We start from the raw sequence: 22,527 nt of genomic DNA, 5'->3' as shown, positions 1-22,527 counted from the left end.
TTATCCATAATTTTATTCCTATATATCTTTAATTATCTACTAACTATATTTGTCATCCTTTCTCAACTCAAAAGGTGTATTCAGTTTTGATTTTTATCACAGACATTAGACCTTGTGATTCATTTGCTTTACTAGCTTTATGCATTTAATACCATAAAATTTCTTTTCCAATACAATATATTACCTCTCTTCATAAAAAACTTTCATGACTTATACTACTCACTGTCAATGCAAATTTTTTTTGTCTCTAAACTCTCCAATACTTTTTTTCCCTCATTTTAGTGGAGTCTGGAAGTCCTTGTCACTAATTGGTTTCTAGTGATTGGGGTGGTTAACCATGTAGACCTGTCCCACTGAGTATGCATAATACCACTCAGTTGAGAGTAGGGTAGTGACATTCTGTTGATGTCATGATGCTCTTATCATGTTAATACTGTCTGTTTATTCCATTCAGTAAATAAAGCTACAAAGGCCTTTACCTGTTAATATTTTGTGTGTGTGCATGTCATGGCCTTTTACATAGCTACATTTTAAAATGTAATCAAACAACTTTATTATAATATACTGCAGTAAACTTAACATCAGGACATGTTTTATAATTTAATTATTTTAATTTCAAGATGAAATATTAAAACTTTTCCAAGTCTTCACTTCTTTGTGTTAGATGATATATTTATACTTTGAATTCTTTTTGGTTTTGTACTTTTCTTAGCATACCTTTCACACCTATCAGAGTGTCCAAAAATTGGGAATGTGAAGAATAAATAATTACAAAAGAGAATTTAAAATTTGACCCTCCTGTCATCTGTTCTTGATTTCCCATCGCTAAATATGCTCACTCTTTAAGCCTTTGGAGATGTTATAATGTGACAGTTACTCCCATTATTCATTAGTAAAAGATGGGTCAATATTTGATGTGATGATGACTTGCTGTCTTCCCTCTAGTCTTTCACTGCTAAGTTAAGAACAGCCGAGGCAGGTGGCCATCATGTATCTCTGTACAAAATTAGAAACAAACCAAATTTTATTTTTGATTTGCTAAAATATCTGTTCATTTGTCAGATGCATCAGTGAAGCCATTCCTTCTTAGGCTGTCCTTTTTATAATCGTTGCTAATAATCCTTGCAAGGCTGATGGGTATATTTGAAACTTATTACAATTTTCTGATATTGGTAGCAATAAAGTAACAGTTTGATAGTTTTCTACATGTGCCATCTATCTAAATGTTTAATAGTAGCTAAAATTTCACTATTCCTAGTAACTTACTTTGTATGGAAAGCATAAGAAGAATTCAAGAATATTTTTACTTTGACTTCGCCAAAGAAAGTGAGTCATTATTATTATAAAATGTAAAATAATTTTAATCAGATATTTAATGTATAGCTAAATCAGGACTGATTTGTCATTACCCTTGAAGGTGTCTCTGAAAAATAAATCTGCACCTAATTAAAGTTTTGTTTTGTTTTTTGTTTTTCATATTTCAGGATGTACTTGTGATGAACAGTTTCTGAGAAAAGTCATAGTAATAATGTAGTCTAGGATTTCTTTATCCAGTCATATACTTTCAAAATGCTTATAGATAACTTATTTTGTTTGGAAAGCATTAGTATTTCCAAGAGTATTGCATTCACACCAAAACTCACTTTGAAAAGACAAGCAGCTATTACAAATAAATTATTTTTTAAATTTGTTTTTCTTTTTCTGTCATTACTATAGGGAGAGACATTTGACTGCCCTGAACGTGTTCCATTTCGTCTGACTCACAATATGGTTGAAGCTATGGTATGTTGTTTTTTAATTATTTAAATTATTATTGTCATTAAATGCTATAAAAATGGTCAGTTACAAGAAAGATGTAAGTGTAGTTTCACTGGCTGTGTGGAATCTTGGCATGTTGTCTTTTGTAAACAGTAGCAAAATATCATATTTTACTGTACAGATTTGTATAAAATATGCTCCAAAGCAATATTTTAACTTAGTTATTATAGGGAAAATAACTTTCCTTTGGTAAAGTATAGTATAAGAATAATATGATTTGATTTGTAGTTAACTTCCACTCAACACAATATGCTGAAACATTGTTTGGTGTCAAGCTTCCTGTACGTGTTCCAAGAAAGGCTTGGTCTCCTGAAATTTAAAAAATGTATGGATGGAAGTTATAAGATAGTGTGGAAGATATACAGTACTGATATCTATATTTAAGGAAGGTATACTTCTGCTTCATTCATTTAGTAACATTACAGGTGTGAATTGGTGCTGCTTACATCAAAGTAGTGGTCATATCTTTCTCCATGCAATTGAAATAGGGATCTGGTGCCCTTTGCCACATGACTATTAGGGCAAAAGTAGGGATTTAACTGAATACTAATAAGGAGCTATGGAATGATTGGAAGCAGGAGGGACATAATTATGACCTAAGTAGTATCATCGCTTCTGAAAATGCAATCCAGAATTTAGTATAGTGCAAATACCTGTGGAATCTATCATGGAACCAAAAATTCATCTTGTGAATCAAAAAAATGTCATACATGTAAAAGGGTTAAAAGTGTGGGTACTGGTACCAAGAAACATCCTTTTTTATTGGTACTGAAGATACAATTGAATAATACTGTAAACCGTAAAAAGTGCTTAATAAGCATAGAAAACTCCTTCATAGGTTTATATATAGAAATAACATGTCTTTTCAGGCATGCTTCTTCAGATTAGACACTTGATGGATGAATTGACAGTATGCAGAGTGTCAATTAAAGTTTTTCAAGGATACTTGAATGTCCTCTTAGGACTATTTTCATGGTAAGGGTAGCAGTTAAGATCATATTGTATCTGATCATAAGAACAGATGGACTGGTTTAACTGGTAAGATAGGTTTGGACTTGGAGAATTGTTTCAGTTAAAGAGTATCAGGAACATGCTTGTAGCTACAGATGGGCTTATTGAACTTGTACAACCCTGATAATATGAAACTGTGATAGAACAGAACCAAAACGATAATCAGAAACAGACCTATCAGGTCACTGGTTAGATCACATTTAAAATGTAGTGTTTAATCTCGGGCTTCTTATCTTAGAAAAGACATTGAATATTTTGAAAGGGTTCAGAGAAGGGTTACTATAATGGTGCCTGGGATAAAGGGGTTGTCATGTGAGAAGAGGCCAAAGTGGTCTCTCAAACTGTTTTCTCTTGACAAAAAAGAAGAGCTTAGGGGGATCTGATTAAAGTGTTTAAGATTGTGAAGGGAGTTGACAGTTGTGATGCATCATCTTTTGTGCATCCAAACACAATACAGGTTGTAATGTGTGCAGGAAAACTTTGACATCATAAATATGGGTAAAAGTGCAATTGAAAGCCACATGTAAGGATCCAAGCACATTGCATTATTTAATCAATACCAACCAACAGTGTGAATTGACAGCTTTATGAGAAAAAAATGTATCAATTAGAAATAATGGAAAATTGCTAGTGCCTCTCAAAGTGGATATACTGTAACTACTAAATCTAGTATCACTAACAGTCATGATTATTTCTAGAATTGTGGACATTTCGACACTAAGTTTAAGGTTCATCAACAGTGCTCCAATTATATAACTTCAACTGACTTTTTAAAATCAGAAATAATATGGACCTAGAAAAGCAGAACTTGAGGTTACTTGTTCATGATGTCACAATATGGTGTGATTTTTTTAAAAAATATAATTATTCACTTGATTGTTGCTGGAAAATTCCAGGAACTTTTTCAACCTATGCACAGACCCTGCTCTTCCACTTTGACCAAACTAGCTTTGCTTCTCTTCCATTGCACATATCCTTTAGGTGAGTCTGACAGTAAACTTTTCGGTGTCTTTTTCTCATCAAGATTCAGTATATCATGGCTTCTCTTGCCTGTTTTTTTTTGTCACTAGTTTTTGGAGGAGATTCTTAGGTCAGTAATTTATCTTGCACTGCTTGCATCATTGGGAAGTATATCTCTGATTTTTGCCTTTGTCAACTGCGATGAGTTTGTGCCTCCTGTGGTCTTCAGTCATTTCCATGTTGTTTGTGTTTTATGTGACCCGTGTGTGTATGCCATGAATTTTATGTATATTCAACTAATTGCAAATTTCTCAAAGAACAAAAATGAAAAAAAATAGACAAGAATATCTCAATACATTTGCTATGAGTATCTTTTTCTCTGCATGTTATGAGGTTTTACTGAGTTACCTTCAAATTTAAATTAAACTAGTCTCTTATCATGGTATATAAATAAGTTTGGCTTAAAAACTTATGTACTCAACTTATGATCTGAGGGTTGCAGGTTCGAATTTCTGTCACCACATACTCCTTTCAGCTGTGAGGGTGTTATAATGTAACAATCAATCCCACTATTCATTAGTAAAAGGGTAGCCAAGAGTTGGTGGTAGATGGTAACTAGCTGTGCTTCCTCTAGTCTTACACTGCTAAATTAGAGACAGCTAACACAGATTGCCCTTGTGTAACTTTGCTTCTCTACTTTATTTATGACCCCTCCAAGAAGTTCAAAATACAACATAAATTATTTATTGTAATGTTGTCATCACCAGACAAAGCATAATTTTTATAGCCTTTGATCTTCTTTAGTTACAAACCTCCTCTGGCCACACTCGCCCATCACATCCTCTCATTCAGGAATTACCAATAGGTCTTTTTATGTGTAATACTGTATTACTTGTAACCAGTAGAAAGGTTTTAGTTTATCAAATGGCATACTGTGCTATGTTTAATAAATGTACACAACTTTTTCATTTAAATTTAATAAGAGTGCTATGATTTAGATAGTTTTAAAGTATGAATAGTAAATCTCCTATTTTTAAGTGATAAGTTATTGTAAGTTTAGTTACTGATTCATCAGTTGTTCAGTTGTTGTGAATTGCCATCTTTGTTTAGACCTGAATTTTTCTTATAGTTTGTAGAAAATTCTAGGCCTCAGTTAGGCAGTATATATATACATGTGTGTGTGTATATATGATCAAATTGGCACAAGTAAGAAGTTAGTGAAATCGAAAGTAAGCCTGCATGTGGAGGATTTCTTAAGTGAGTTTCACAGCTTGTATTGTAATAAAGATACAAAGGATAATAATTTTTCTTCTCAAATAATGTTCTAAAGTAATTGAACCTACCTGTATGGACTGACAAAATGAGACAATTATTTTAAAGCTCTGTATACAGCTCTGATAATCAGTAGTGTAACAAATTTTTGTATGCATATTTGACTAGTCTTAAATATATTATTTTAAAACAAATGGATTGTGTGCTGTTCATTTATTGCCAACAAATCACAGGCAGTTCAGCCTTACAACATTGTTCTCTACAAAGAGAATAGACTATGTACCTTCCAACTTAAACTTTATTCCCATGGGAAATAAATCGATGAGCTTAGCTAAATTTTTAATGGTTTTTGCATATTATTATTCTGTGTTTGTTGGTGCATTATTTAACTTCAGGAATATGCCAAAGTAGCATTCCATGTAACTAGCAAAACAACATAACAATAAAAATACAGTTTTTCATCTTATAGTTTTTCAAATTTCTTTTGTATTACCCCTAGAACTTTCAAAATACACATCAAAAGTGTTGTTGTTGTTTTTTTTAAGGTAAATGCCTCACTTCTATGTTTCACTTCCTCTATGAAATTACTAACTGAAGCTATTATCATCAACTTATACTGTTGTATAGTACAATGAAACATTTAAAATTAGGACAGCAAAAAGGTACATATCTTTTAACATTTTATTAAATATTTTTAAAAGATTTTCTTGTGGTTATATTCTTAATTGCATGTCTTTACATTTTGCATAAATAGTGTATTTTAATGTTTCAGTTTTCTTTCCTGACCTTTAGTGTTTTTATTATTTATCATGTTGCATGTCAGTGAGCATCCCCAGACACTATTATAATGTTGTTGGCAGAGAAACTTTAGCCATCAGCAATATTGTGGTGCCACATTTTGAACCAAGGATTTGTTGGCTTATATGTCTTAAAACATAAGTAATGCAATTGAGGAAAATATGAAATGAAAAGCTAAATACAGTTCAACTGTCTTATCATATTAACATATTTATAGGTGAGAAACAATGCTAAAGTCCTAGCAAGGACAGAAGTAGCATATTTTAAATAGCTTTATAACAGTAGTAGTTTGACTAGTTCTCTGTGGAATTCTTCATGCCAGTTTTAGAATAACTACTTGGAAATTGTATTTCAAGTATAAAGTGTTCTTTCTGTTGTTTATAAACGTATAGCTCAACCAAGAAATTGCAACTTTTTGTGTGTGTGCGTAGAAATTCACATAGCATTTGTCTGAGCTCCAAGAATTATATGTTTGTCATTTCTCTAAATGTGCCCTAAGAAGTTTGAAAGAATAATGTGTGAACAGAACAGTTTCTGCCTATGTGTAGAAATATAGTGCACATGAAAAAGTATTCAAATTAAAGATACTAGAAGTTAAGAATCAGTGAATTTAAACATCACGTAACAACAAACACTGAAGTTCAGTTATTTTTGTTTTGAAATAAAAGAATTAGAACTTAGACGATCTAAAATTTTGAACTACATTGTAAATTTTAATGCTAATGTTATTAACATACACTGATTGTAAGATTGCTTAATTAACTTTTGAATGAAACAAAGTAAAATATTATGATATGTGCAGAACTCCTGACCTATAAGCTTAAGGTTTATTCAGTAAAAAATTATGTAGTGCAGCAGTACCATTAGTATAAAATCAAGGTTAAATGTCAGGGATGACAATAACAAAAAAAAGGTAACTACTGCATTTCTTGTTTTTTTATATATATTCTTTACTTATTATCATAGAATTAACTACAATGTAAAAAATCAAACTTTTTTTGTCAGAGAAGGATAGATTATGTAAAATAAGGAATAACAATAGTAAATGTTCACAAAATATGCTTCCAAGTAGCCCATGCATTATGTAATTTAAAAGGGTGATGTGAGGTGCATGATTACCAAGTAATTTACAACTTACATGTTTGGAATATTTGTTAGACACAGTTCAAAGAGCAATAAGGGTTAAGTATGATCACAGGTATACTGTTAAGAGTTTAAAACTATTTAGTATACATAAATGTTTCATATTACCATTTGAAGTCATTCTAAAAAGAAAAGAGGCTCAGTTCAGTTTATTTTAATTTGTGTGTTTATGTGGTTACAAGGTTGGGAAAATTGACCATCTTCATATATAGTTAGGGTAGAGAAAATAACAGAATAAATTATAAAGATTTACTGAAACAAAAACGTTTTAAATATTTAAGAGTTTACACGAATAACATTTGAGATGTTTCAGATGAATAAAAGTATTTTTAACCTTAACACTAAAATCATTTTGAACTTGGAGCAATAAACAATTTAACTTCATTCATGGTTAAATTTTTTAGTTGAAATGCTTTGTTAAATATCATACATATTTGTCCACAAATGACTCTTAATTATTACTGGAACATGTTAGAAATTGTAGTTTGGGAACTATAAAGAGTCAGTTTAATGTCACAAACTTAGCCAATTTGGCTTAGCCTGTAGCAGCAGAGCTAATCAACTGTTACATGAGGAACCATCAAAACCTGCCATGTGGCCAGTGTTACTTCACCAGGAATACTTATCTGGAATTTATTTTGAATGAGGTTCAGAAAGCATTAAACCCCTTCTTAGTGTCAGCTGTAGAGAAAGAATTTTATACAAAATTGCCTCAGCATTGTTCCAGTGCCATTAGTGTTACACAGAAGAATCCTTACTTTCCCAGTCCAAACTACCAGCAAGTAGTGCTTTTCTCCCAATAAGAGACTGGTTGTGGACTCATCACTTGTTTGAAATGCAGGGCAAGACAATTCTCTGGAAGTGTTGTACAGGAACATATATTTGTCTCAGGAAGCAAATGAGGACATCTTCTCCTTCATTTTGTTTATACAATATCTCACATGAGTATTTCATTAAGATTGAATATTCTGGTGTCCTACCCACACTACATACTCAAACATTTGGTTCATTCTTGCGACACACTTGATTTCTTGATTAATATTCTGTTATAAAAAGAAGGTTAAGAGATGATCTTATTGAAGTTTAGAATATCTGGGGAGAATGAATATCCTCTGACTTCTTTGTGCTAAAGATCAATCACAGTCTTAATGTCATTATATTCCTTCAAATACACAGAGTGTCCAATTGGAACAGCTGCATAGACATTGTCATTATGAAGTAGAAGACTTCAAACTTTGCTTAGAACAATCTAGAAATAATCGCCAGAGGATATGAGATTTTGTGTCTGTTTTTCTTGCCAATGCCCTTGTATTGACCAGACAAAAATAGCACTCAGTTGTGTGGTCCATCGGTTCTCGCCAGGTCATGGAATTCGAAAGGTAAACCCTTACGCTTCCCTTTGTCCAGTCACGCAGCATTTCCTCAAGAGTTATGACACACAATATGTGGGGCCCATTTCTTGTCTTGGTTACCAAGAGCAAGTCTAAAGTACGCTTTATAAGCGCCTCACAAACGATGTTATATTACTTTGATGAATAAGCATGAAGCATCCACAAATATAACAGAAAGCGTCCGCTTGTTCTCACATTAACGCCTCCTTGTAGCCATGATCAGATCTGAAACAAAATTAAAACAATTTCAATATCTCTGTTGACGTTTAACACGCTTAAGACTTACTATTGTCTTACCTTTAACTAAGTTTTGGACAAACCTATCATAGCTCATAATAGTTTTGATTTTTTTAATAGTGGATTAATGTATAGTATGAGTTTCCATTGGCAACTGTGGAGGTTGACACTTCACACAAGTTTAAAAGTTAATCGGTAATTTTCTAAAAAAAATGTATTTTAATTTTTGCTTTTCTCAAGTCCAGGGTGTATGAGGACAACCTTGAAGTATCAAATGTTCCATTTCTGGCTGTCTGTTTTATCTTACATTTTAAAGCATTACATAAATATGTAGCTCAGATGTGGTACACCACACACAGATGATATGTTTAAGTAAGAAATGCATTATCTAGTCAAAGATAAAATGATTACTTTCGTAGAAGTTGGGAAAAGACAAGTTAATTGGATTGATGGATGGATAAGATTGGAGAATAAAATGTTGCTATAAAATTCATACTTCCATTGTTTACATGTTAACATTTTATGTAAAGTGATTCAGAGCTATTTCTTTTTCTTATATTATTAATGTTATCAGGGTCCTCTTGGATATGAGGGTATTTTCCGAAAAGCTTGTGAGGTAACTATGAAAGTAATGAGGAATCAGAAAGAAGCTTTGATGAGGTAATGTTTAGTATCCATGTGCTCATTCATGTATAGTTGTTTACTTACTCACAAAGTATACTATATATTTACAAAAATACATGTATTTGTATGTATAGCTGGCAGTATGTTACTTCAGATTTGCTATATATACAAGATGATTTTGGTAAAATAATCATTATTGTAAAAAGTGTATAAATAATTGTACTGTACTCTTTATTTATTAGTTGGTTTAGGAGGTTACTAACTTTAAAGTCACAAAACATATAACACATTTAACAATCAAGAGAAAAAAAACGTATTCAGTTTCAATATCTGTGTTATTCTGTAGTCATTGAATTAATTTTGAATAATGTGTCTTATCTGTAGAATGTGCCATAAAGAACTTAATATTTATAATAACATATAGTATTGTACTTTGTTAAGACACTTATATTAACAGCTGAATAAAGTTAGGTCCATGAGTGCAGCATTTATAATGAGATATAATAGTGATTTTTTACAGAATTTTACACAATGTATTTCTGAACCTTGGCTTGTTGACATATGTGGCCATCTGAAATGAAATTTTATTATTTGTGACTAACATTGAAGTTCTGCTAAATTTCTTAAAAAGCTCTATCTACTATGGGTATCTGTTGTGTACCCATCCATCTGATTACTTCATTGGGTGGTTTCTTGTCCACTTTACTCCTTGTCAAGCCTTCCAGATTGTTCCCTATTTACCAGATGAGCCTTGGTTTACAAGGTTAAGTTAACTGCTTCTCTTTCACCTCTTCTCTCGTTCGCTTCTCCCTTCTTTCTTCATTGGTCATGCTACATCCAACCTTCACATTCTGTGTCTTCATACCTACCTTTTATCAGGTCCTTGATGATCTGGTTTTAAACGTCAAGTCGCTTCCTTGTTAAAAAGCTCCACCTGTCCGTTTTATTGGTGGTGTAGACAAAGCAAGTGGCAGGTCTTCCACATTTGTTTTACTGCCAGGGGTTTCATCCCTGATTGGCCTACCTTAGCTCCTGTGGCAGAAATTCTTACTTATCCCTTTGACCATGGATCTTCAATCTCCATGTTTTCCATATATATCAGGCAGTCTTTATCTCTTACCTTTCATTTTTCTGATACTGTTTCTACTTCTCATGTTCCTGTGTTCTTTCCAGATATAGCACCTTCATTGGTATCCTACTTTTCTGGATTGGGTTATTCACTTGCTTCCATTTGAACCACTTCCTCATGTTCAGTGTTGCATCATTCCTATACTAAATAATTTATTGTCTTAGCCTGTGGACATTGATGGTTAGATTTATTTGCCATTGGTTTTATGTACCCTTCTCACTCTACCTGTCATTCCTTTATCGTTATTTTATCTCACTGTCTGTCACATCGATTCCTTTCTGTGGGAAGTGTTACCTGACCAGATATTATTTAACTATAAATCTGCACTTTCTATTCCATGGCTTTGCATGCTTACAGTTGAGATGGAGTGTTCTACAAGACCAGTTGACAGTTAATTATTTCACAGTGATTTGCTTCCTGATCATACCAGAAGAACCATTTGGTTGAGAGTAGGATAATAGTGATATGCTGGTTAGGATGCAGTGTGGCCTCTAGAGAAGTTGAGTTGTCACCTTGCTGGTTGATGTGGTCTCCTGATCACATTTACACAACTGGAGTTGAGCCACTTACTTACTGGATGAAATGGCCTTCTTCCATCATTTACACAATCAATGGAAATGAACTATTGCAATTGCAGTTCATCCCTTTGGTTGGTAGCCTTCATTTTACCTTTACATGGAGGTTGGTTCTCAGTGTTAAGTGAAAAAATCTTTGTAAGTCTTCACACTTTTTTCCTCTCCCAGTTGCTCTGTCTTTGTCTTGGGTCACAGCAGTGATACATGGGATTGTTCCAGTTCTATCTTTTACTGTCGTTCATTCTCTTTTTATGAGGATATTGTTCTCTTTGAATGGTGCTGATTTGTGCAATGATTGGATAAGTTGATTCCACATGATGGACATCCTTCCAGTACTGGATAAAAATTTCTGGGTTGCTAGATCAGTGATGATCCTTATGACATTCCCTAGAAATACATGTGGGTCTTAATCCCTGATACTTGAGTTTTAGGTGAAAACAGTATGATCCTTTTCCTACCCTCACATGGATGTTAGTATCCAGCAAGGAGATTTTTGGGTGTAGGTGACTTGCCTATTGTGGTCTGCCATACCCTAGCCACTCTACACCTCATAATTTCTGCCCATGAACAAAGAGTGTATGTAGCTCAGAAGTGGTGTAATTTATCATTTCTCATCTTTGCATCTGTTTTTCTCATTCTTGGGGTATACTTCAATATTTTCTGGAATACTTCTGTCATATCCTTGCACTGGTTCCTCTCTCTTTTCAGTATGGGATTCAAGCTAATCTAGTGTATAAATAAAACACAAGTAAATTGCCAGTACATTTGTCAAGTGTAAATTTTCTGTTTTACTTACATAATACTTTCATGTAAGGTACATTTTCTCTACTAATAAAATAGCTATTGCTGTTCAGTGCTGCCCTCTACATGCAAATTTTTTTCGGATGCTACAATTCATGAGCTCATATGCACCCCAGAATCAATTTACACAGAGTATAGTCATGTGAGCATATCATGCTACTGTTGGTTTAGGGATAACACATGATAGAGGGCAGCATGGAATGAGAACAGCTAATCTTGTCTAACAAGCATTACCTAACTTGCATTGACAATGTGCATGTGCATTCATGTTATATATTCAGTAATATAAACTTTAATATACTACTTTCATTGATTAGAGCAAAGGTGTTGGTTCAAATCCAAGATACCAAATTTTCAGAATTCAAAGAATGTTATACCGTATTTAAAAAAAGCAAATTTTACATAAGTACTGTGTAAAATCAGTTTTTTCAACAAAAATACAAAAAAATAATGAAATGAACTGAGAGAACTTATGCAAAGTTCTGATGTTATTAGCCAGTATTTAACATTTCTGACTATGAAACATGACAGCTCAGTTTACCAAGCACCTTTTCATGTTGATAGGAAATTTGTATTTAAATCTTAATTCTACTGTTTTTTTAAATTCAGAAGAATTCTAACATCAAAGGATGTTGTGAAACCTTTGAAGTATTAAATAACTTAGTTGTGTTCTTAAAACATATTTAAAGTATTAAATAACTTACAGTTGTGTTCTTAAAACATATTTCCAGATAGATTTTTATTGTTATATAACATCATTACATTTTAGTGTCTTGAAACCATTTGTTTACGACCCTCTTGTTGAATGGAGCAAATCAACTAAAAGCTTACGGTCAGTGTCTTTGGACTCTGGGGAAATCAACAATGAAAAGGTATTTTTTTCTAACTTACATATATTTGTTAAATAGATTTCTAACAATAGTTTAGTGTTTCGGTTTGTAGATGGACAACCATATAGTTTTCTGTTCATCATTTCAATATCACAGAGTATGTTTATTTATAAACAGCATTAAATGGATCAGTTATCAATTTAATTTTTAGTTTGTTGCTTTCTGTAACATATCTATCTCCCCAGTAATATATAAATAAAACATGAATATATTTGCAGTGCTTTTCTTAAGTGTAAAATTTCTGTTCAACTTACCTAATACTTCCATGATTTGGTACGTTATCTACACTCACAACAATAGTTATTCCTGTTCAGTGCTACCCTCTATATGCAATTTTATTTTTCGTACCACAAGCAAATCATCATGCAACAACCGTCCATCACTAGGAAGTACAACACTTTCCTGGCACGTGATTTCTTCTGTTTGATTTTACCAAACTATCACTTCTTGTTTGGTAGTGCTGACATCCAGATGTTTTTATTTGTGCTTTCTTTTCCGTGTTTGTCATTGATCTGACCAATTTTTGTCATTTCTTTGTACTTTCCCTTTTTTCCTATATTGTATTTTATCACATTATGATAGGTCTTTTCTTCAGGACTGAGGATGACCACAGTAAATCTTTTGAATTGTTATGCTCATGTTTCTATTTTCGTATCCCTCATGGTGCTGTCTTAAGTTTAATCACCATGGGTTTGTGTACTAGTTTTGTGTGTTTTGTCCTTCAAGCTTCTGTTTCTCTACTTCCTCATTCACTTGCCTTGACTGTTAATACTTTCAGACAACATTAGATCTGATTATACCTTAATATTCTAATTCTACTTGTCATCTTTCCTTGGTGATTTTGTTAATTTTGCCATTTGTTCTCAGACATTTCTGACTGCTCCTTCCTGACTGGTACAGATCTGTTTGTTTTTTGTTGGCTGCTTCAGCTCGTTCTGTCCTTTTTTTTTTGTTCTGGATAAATTTTTCCTGCTTGTACTTGATCTGGAGTCTCTCGTTAGTACAGCAGTAAGTCTACGGATTTACAATGCTAAGATCAGGTGTTTGATTCCCCTCGATGGACTCAGAACATAGCCCCATGTGGTTTTGCTATATGAAAACACACACACACACCTACTCTGGGTTGCTTCACTACATTCAAGGTTCTTCTAGTTGGTTCCTTTACCTGCTGTTTCATTCCATATCACCACTCTTCTGGTGACTTTCTCATTCCTCTTCTATATTTTGGATTTGGCTTTTGGTTTGATTGGCCATTTTCTTTCTTGTATCTTTTTTTCCCTTAATCAATCCCATGTGTCTTCACTCTGATTAGGCACCTTCTTTTTCCCCCATCTCACCCTCTTCCATCAAGTACTGAGATTACACCTCATACATTTTTCTCCCTTTTTCTGTTATTGGGTAGCTGTGTTTTCCTTGTTGCGGTACCACTTTCTGTGTGTCACCATTCTTCACTTCTTGGAGAGACTGTGACTGGGTATATTTCTATGTCTATACCTCTTATTTTTCAGGGGCATGTCCCTTTTTTTTCTTCTTTGTGGATCCTCTTCTGTGGCAAGAGGTGCCTTTTCAGATTTACTTAATTTAGCAAATTTTCACTGGAAATTAATGATTACAATTTTTACATTGTTGATATAGGGTGTTCCACAAGGGTGCTTGTTAGTTTTCCTTGAGATACATATGTTTCATTCATATACCTTTTCTGGACCATACTAATCCATGAACTTCATGGGCAAAGCAGAATGTGATAGCTGCCCATTCCTTGGATCAAAGAAAGTAGTGTGGTCTGCTTTTCAAATTAAGATTTTTGTGGTTTCTCATTTCACCATCTCTTATGTTGATGTTCCTATATTTACCAACAGTATGGTCCTCATCTTGCCCCCTCATTGATGGTGTTTCCCAGCAGATGGGTATTGGATGCAGTTGATTTGTTGTGTGTAGCCTATTTATACCTAAAGGCAAATTCTTTTGCTCTCACAAGATGAAAAGTGTATATAGTATGGAAGTGATAGTCTCCCATATCTGGTTTTTTACTGTGAGGATCTACTCTTTTAGGATGTATTTTATTTCCTCACACTGTTCCCTCCACCTATTTAATATGGGATTCTAGCTATTTATGGATTAGTAGTTTTCATTTTCTCTAAAATCTCAAAGTGATAGTTCAGTAGAATAAAAGAGAGGGAGTCACATATTTAAGTAAAATGTCTTACACTGACAATTAGATGAGGATTGTTGTATGGTAATTTGCATACGAGATCCAAAAATTACCACACTGATCTTTGGATATGCGAGTGCTCAAAGCTTGTGGAATGATAAAATTTGCATACAGAGAACAGCACTGAATAGGAATGTTTATGAGAGAGGAGGTAAGTACCTATCATAAATATACATCTTCAATATAGAAACAAAAAGACTGTCCATGGAAATTTCATTGTTGGGCCATAAGAAGAGTGAAAACTATTTATTAAGTTACTTGAATTTCATATAAGGTCAACTTGATATATCTCAAGTGTAATTAAAGAATTATTTTGCAAAATGTAAAGTATTATAGTTACTCAAACTTAATAGAATAATTCTGTATAGTTTTTAAAGTACTTTTGGTTTTAACTTCTTAGTTAACCATAATTAACTACAGCGTGCAAGCACGTAGAAGCTGAGAATATTCGGAATGGAAAAGTTAACATAATTACTAAATATTTGCATTCAGGGTACTTTTCAAAGATTCTGTTCAATTCTCTCACCCACTCTGTTGTGTCTACCCAAATACAACTGATAAGTTAAATATAATATTTCCTTCAGTTGTAGCAACAAGTTTTATGAAGCTTATCTGCACCCTTTGTTTCTTTTATTTACAGGCTTTAATTCATGTTCGTGACATTGAACAAAGGTTGAAAGGTGTTGTACGAAGCAAGCTGAAAGGTCAGGGATTGCCTCTGTCAATTGAAGGGCAGGTTAACTACCTGATTCAGGTTAGTTATATTGTCTGGTCTGGAATATTACACGTTCTGAAATTCACTTACTTCTATCTGAAAAGTTACAACTGATTCCAAAACTTAATATACCACATGTATATTTCATCTGCCATTTTACAAGAAAGCATAGCTGTTTTGGTACTTTTTCCTCACTTGTCTGTCCTGAAAATACAGTGCTTCCATTTTGTGTCTTTGGTTTTGGTTAAATATTTGTAAACCATTCTTTCTACTAATAGTTGACTGAAGTGTTTTTTTAAATTACAAACAAATGCAATGGCCATTGGCATTTTTGTTTTGGTATTTCTGACTCTACAATTAAAAGTTTGTAAACATAAGTTTGTAGAGTAGGCTATGTAGATAAGGTAGAGAAAAGTCTAGTATGTTGTATAATGACTGCTATTTACACAAAATATACATTAGGGATCACCATCTTGTTGTCCATTAATTCAATAAAAGCTTAAGGACAACAGCTGCAGTCATAAAGTGATAAAGAACAGATTTCATTAGTCCAGTCTAAAAGTCAGAAGAACTGCTTCAATAGCTTAATGTCACATGGCTCATTGTGAACAGCAACATCATTGAGAATTGTGTTTGAAGAGCTAAATGTAAGGTACTAGCATAGTAGAAAAGTATTCATTAAAATCATTTAATAATATTGTGTCGTGAAATGTATTGGATATATTCAAAGTTGATGATATTTTCAATTCTAGGAAGCAACAGATGAGAAGCTCCTTTGTCAAATGTATGTAGGCTGGGCTGCTTACATGTAAGGTTTTGAATTATAAACTGTCATAAAAATTCATGTGAATTATTATAGATTTGATATAATGTAAATGTTTTGTTAGCTTTTTAATTTCATTTTTGTCACAATCTGTACACGTTATGTGTTAAGTCAACTGGAGAAAATAAAGAAAATGTGTTATTTTTTAAATTTTTATAAAAATAATTCATTCTTGTATCAATTATTTACTTCTTCATAAATCACAAAGAACTGAGCTGTGCAAGTAAATTTGGTTTCATTGTTCAGTTCAGTGTTTTCAATGTTTAAAATGTTTAGATCAAAAACTTTTTTCAAGAGCAGCATTCACAATTTCTTATCCTTCCTTTGTTATATATAATGTCAAAATAATTTTTAAGTGATATTGATGTGTGTTTTAAGAATTAAATATATTGGTTGTGTATCTTTATAATTAATGGGACGACCATGACTGTTAGGTTTGCACATTGTAGGCAGCATCTCTTTGAACAAGCATTGGATGCTATTTTTTGTCAGTTTGGTTATTTTGTAGATATGAAAGTTCACTACTGAGGATTTCTGTAAACTGAGTTTTAGGATCCTGGAGGGATTTGTTATAGAAATTGGAGTCATCAAGTTGATAGTTAGTTTTTTAATGATTATATTTTTTGTCACACAGATAATACAAGTGTTAAAGTTAACTATAACTGTAGGGGACTTTCAGTAGTATTTTTGAAATAAAATGAACCTACTGTAAGGATACAGCTGGAAAAGCAAAAGGAAAACAAGGTTCTTTTATTATCCTGCAGACCCATATAAAGCTTTACTTTTTACTAATAATCACATATGGTAGCATGTATTTAAAAACATCCACTCTTTTTGGGACATATTTCTGTTCTAAAGAAAACCTGTCACTCACCTGTTGTGTCTAAAGAATACCCACATCTGAACTGTAATTGAAACATTATTTTTTAGAAACTTTGTCTGATGTACATGCACTGTGAAGACAAATATATTTAAAGGGTGTATGTTTGTGAACTGTATGTTTTATGAGAGTATTACTTCAGCCTACAATTTGGTGCTTTTGTACTCAGAGTGTTTCAATTGAGTGTATTTATATATATCAAGTTAAATCTGCTCAATGAATTACACTGGTATGATTTTATTAACAATGGTTTAAATGTTTAAAGCTGAATATACACATTATTTGCAGAAAAGTAACCTATCATTAAAATACATAGATATAAACATTTTAGAAGTATAAATTTTAAATTGCAAATCTCAAAATGTTAACACAGCTACTGATATTATATTGTGTTTTGAATAAACAAATGTCTTTCCTATTTTGGCCAAATCAATTTTTTTAAAAATTATGCAATAAACAGAAACCATATATATGAATAATATGCACCCAATTTAACTGAAGAAATAATTTTTGAAATTGTTATATATGTTTAACTATATTATTTGGTCAACAGTTTTGGTGTTTCATCGATTTTAACAGATAAGTAATAATACTCATGGAAATAGGCCACAGATACCAGACATCAAAATGTGACACACTTGTAAAATGAGCTGCCTATTGTGAGATTGAATGATACCACTTTACAGAAGGATAAATTGATTATTTCCTGAAAAGTAATTGGTTTATCTGAATATTTAGTTCTCTGAAGGGCAATTTCGAAGGAGTAAATATCACTCCTTATGTTGCTAATATTTATTCATTTAGGGCAGTGAAAGCTCTAGGTCTCTAGTATTACAATCATTAATAATTAGGTTATGAGCTATAATTCTCTATTCTTCTAGACAGATATTTATTTCTGAAATTTAAATGGTTAACATGGTTATAGGTGAGATCAAAATGTTAACACTTCTTTAAAAATAAACATAAAAAAATTTGTGATTAATACTTAACAGATCAGGAAAAAACCAAAATGTTAGTGATACCTAAACTCTAAAGAAAATCAATATGTTTGTCATATTTAACTCCTATTAGCTTTATTTTGTATAAATAAACAATAAGCTTCTTTATTTTGTATTGAATCATAACTTATTTTTTTCTGAAGTCAAGATCAAGTTAGATATTCAGACCAAATCTAAACACTATTTTCATGTTTTAATATGCACAGGTCTTTCTGGGTGCTTTTCATTTTTACAATACTTTGCCCACCTATAGATAGATCTTAACCAAACGTAGTACATGTGGAAATACATACAAGTTTTGAGTTTGTATTTAGATACTTTTATGGGCGTTTTTTTCACCATTACTTCCCCTTATCTGGAGGGATCTTCACCAAATTTGGTATGAAGGTTCATTAGATTGATGAAGAGATACATAGAAATATTCAATTTTTCATTTTTAAATTATTCGTGTACATTTTTTATTGTTTACCTTACCTTAGCATGGATGTAATTAATCTCCCTGCCAAAGTCAATGTAGATCAATTCACAGGAGGTGAGGTAGTGGTAAAATAAAAACTCAAATACGCAAAAACGTCCTTAAATCCACAAACACATACTGAAAATTTGTATTCCCCCCATGGACCAAATGAATCTCGATACCAGTATGGTCAAAAATCCATCCACAGAAAGTGAAACAATGGTAAAAAAAACAAAACAACACGCCTGTAAAAAAAACACAAAATAAAAATTGGAAAACGTATGCATACCTCCCCATGCATTAAAATTAACTTCTATAAAGAATTTGGTGAAGGTTTATTTGCAGAAATTACGGTAGTGGTGCAAATATCCCCATAAAATCTGCATAATGCAAAATATAAAACTAAACATTTCTGTGTATCTCCTAATGTATCTTCGAATCGAGTTTGGTTAAAATCCGTATAAGAGGGATGAAATAGTGGTAAAAAGCTCACGTTAAAACTGCAAAATACCAAATGCAAAATAAAAATTAATGTTTCTATTCACATGGATCCAATGAACATCCATACCAAATTTGGTGAAGATTCATCTACAGGAGGTGAAGTAGTGAAAATAATGGACAAACGTCCATGAAAAACTCAAAGTGTTTGTATCTTTCTATGGATCCATTGAATCTCCATACCACGTTTGGTGAAAATCTATTCACAGGAAGTGCGGTAGTGGTAAAATCTCAGAAGCACAAATGCACACAAAAACCTCAAAGTACAAAATGAAAAATTACGAGTATCTCAACAAGGAACCAATGAACCTCCAAACCACTTTTGGTGAAGATCAATCCACACCGTACAAGGTACTAACATGAACATACAAAAGTCGGTATAATTGTGTAGAATAGCTGGAGTACCCGTCCTCTGGGCGGAAGTTATGTGAATTCATAATTAAAGGTTATCTTACGACATTAAAAGTACTTTCCATTATATGTAATTTAAAATAAAACTCAAAACTTCGGTTCTCTATATGGATTCATTTAATCTCTATCAAATTTGGCAAAGATCAATCTACGAGCTGAAATATTAGTAAAAAAAAATAAAGTATACAAAATCACCAATAAAAACTCAAAATTGTATCTATTTTTCTGTGGACCCAATGAACCTCAATACCAAATTTGATTTTAAAAAACCGGAGAAACGCCGATATAAATGGCAAAACTGAATATTTATATGTATCTTTATAGATGCAATGAACCTGCAGACCAAATTTCGTGAAGATTCTTCTGTAGTAGTTGAAGTAGTGGTAAGTAACGCGTATAAAAACTGCAAAACCTAAAATGCAGTACTGAGAATTTGCAAATTTCCTTATTGGCCCAATAAACCATACCACATTTGCTGAAGGTCCATTGAAAGAAAGTAAGGTACACAACCCAAAATGAAACGCTGAAACTTTATATATACAGTGAAACCCCTCTAAGCGGCCACCCCTTGAAAGCGGTCATTCAATCACAGTTCCCTTTTTTGTTTACATAATCCCTAATTATGTACAGTGGAACCCTTCTAATCAGGCCAGTTTGTCTAGGTACCGAAGGTGGCTGCTTCAGAGGGGTTGCACTGTATTTCGCCATGGACCCAACGAATTTCCATACGAAATTTGTTGAAGATAATATCCACAGGAAGAGAAGTAGTAGTAAAAACCGCAAAAATGCAAAACTGAAAGGTTTTGTGTGTCCTCTGTTACGTATTAAACTTTATTTCGGACTACTTTCCGATTTATTATATATTTATTATTATTTGAATTTAGAAGTTAAGTGTTAATATGTATCAAATTTATGATATTTGTCAAAAAGACTGGTACACACAGTATTCTTTTTTAACCGAAATATATTTTAATATATAAAAAGCAATACAATTTATAATGGTTGTTACTGAGCTGTTATTAATGGTGGTGGGCCCAGCATGGCCAAGCGCGTTAAGGCGTGCGACTCGTAATCTGAGGGTCGCGGGTTCGCATCTCGGTCGCGCCAAACATGCTCGCCCTTTCTGCCGTGGGGGCGTTATAATGTGACGATCAATCCCACTATTCGTTGGTAAAAGAGTTGGCGGTGGGTGGTGATGACTAGCTGCCTTCCCTCTAGTCTTGCACTGCTAAATTAGGGACGGCTAGCACAGATAGCCCTCGAGTAGCTTTGTGCGAAATTCAAAAACAAAGAAACAAACTAATGGTAGTTTATGTAAAAGACGTGCAAATGGCCAAGTGATTAATGCACTAGATTCGTAATCTGAGGGTCACGAGCTCGAATCCCCATCACACTAAACATGCTTGCCCTTTCAGCTGTGGGGTCGTTATAATGTAATGGTCAATCCCACTATTCGTTGGTAAAAGAGTTGACAGTGGGTGGTGATGGCTAGCTGCCTTCCCTCTAATCTTACATTGCAAAATTAGGGACGGCTAGCGCAAATAGCTCTCGTGTAGCTTTGCGCGAAATTCAAAACAAACCAACTTTTACAAACTTACAGACAGTGACGTATTCAGGTAGGGGCTAGAGGGAGTCCATCTTCTTTATGGGGACCCATTGTTAATTTTATTCTATGTAGAATTACATGGGATGTAGGACCCACACAACCTTAAATCCACCACTGCCTACAGACAATACTTATATCCTGTCTGGAGAGCCAATTAATTATTTGCTGATACAACTGTACACTTCTTTTGACGGCTAGCTAGCTTGAAGCATCCGCAAGTTTTCCAGACGATAATATCTAATGTCCTCATAGAAATACTAACTTCCGAAGTTAATTCACTGAAGTTAAACGGTTTGTAATGTTTGAAATCAATAAACGTTAATGGTCAAATTCTCTATTTTTCCGATTAATAGGCGTTAATCACAAAATGTAGTTTCCGATGATTATAGCATGGTGACTGAAGCTGAGTAATAATCATCTTATCTTATTAGTGTCTCTTTTTTGTTTTGTTTCTTACGAATCACGCAAGTTTCTTTAAGTTCCAACGATGTTAGAAAACGCTAGAGCGTTTTCGTAAAACAAATATTTTTTATTCTTTCTCTCAAGAATACTCTACAAATTTCGAGAACAGGCGGGGGTTGCGCAAATTACACTCAAGAATATACGTCACATGCAAAAAAGAAAACGGTACTGAAACAAGCGTAGGCATTAAAATTAACATATAATGGTAAATATGCTACACATTTCATTGCTTCAATGAACCCTCATACTAACTTTGAAGGTCTATTCACGGGAGGTTAAGTAGTGATACAAAACTAAAAAATATATCCTCAAAAAATTGCAAAAAAGAATGTGCAACACTGTTAGTTGCCATGTATTTTACTATTGACCCAATAAACTTATATACTAAGTTTGTTATAATCCTTTCATAGAAGGTGAGAATTTAAATACTTTCATAAAACCGCCCGCATTATGCAAAATACAAAACTAAAGATTCATATACCTCACCATGAATCCAATGAACGTCCATATCAAATTTAGTGAAGGACCGTCCAGAGGAGTAAGGTGGTAGTAAAAACCGGAAGAACCGTAAATCGCAAATAATCAGTGATGACGAGAAAACCCACTTGTAAAGTAAAGTAGGTAAAAACGTATGGAAATCGCAAAATGCAAAATTGAAAATTTGTATGTTCCCCTGCATGGACTTAGTAAACCTTGAAAATCCATCCACACTCTTCAAAGCAAGAGACCACTAGTGGTACAGCGGAATGTCTTCGGACTCGCATCGCCAGTAACCGGGTTTCGAAAGCTGTGATTGCAGAGTACAGATAGCCCATT

The 22,527-nt window shown here is 33.1% G+C and overlaps 1 protein-coding gene across 3 annotated transcripts in view; it reads left to right on the top strand.

Annotated features, from left to right (window-relative positions):
* Positions 1-17,695, top strand: part of LOC143247045 (serine/threonine-protein kinase ATR-like) — a 66,053-nt gene extending 48,358 nt beyond the window's left edge. For 2 of the 3 annotated variants that reach the window (XM_076494370.1, XM_076494369.1), the window contains exons 16-20: positions 1,717-1,782; positions 9,205-9,290; positions 12,529-12,631; positions 15,502-15,615; positions 16,329-17,695. In XM_076494370.1, coding sequence (XP_076350485.1) covers positions 1,717-1,782; positions 9,205-9,290; positions 12,529-12,631; positions 15,502-15,615; positions 16,329-16,388 — 429 coding nt within the window. In that variant the 3' untranslated portion in view covers positions 16,389-17,695. Of the gene's footprint in view, positions 1-1,716; positions 1,783-5,606; positions 5,724-9,204; positions 9,291-12,528; positions 12,632-15,501; positions 15,616-16,328 lie in introns of those variants that run through there. The other variant, XM_076494372.1, reaches the window with a different exon arrangement.
* The last annotated feature ends 4,832 nt before the right edge of the window (positions 17,696-22,527 follow it).

Source organism: Tachypleus tridentatus, chromosome 3, assembly GCF_004210375.1.
Source record: "Tachypleus tridentatus isolate NWPU-2018 chromosome 3, ASM421037v1, whole genome shotgun sequence".
Classification (NCBI taxonomy): Eukaryota; Metazoa; Arthropoda; class Merostomata; order Xiphosura; family Limulidae; genus Tachypleus; species Tachypleus tridentatus.
This window is presented reverse-complemented; position numbering and strand designations above follow the sequence as displayed.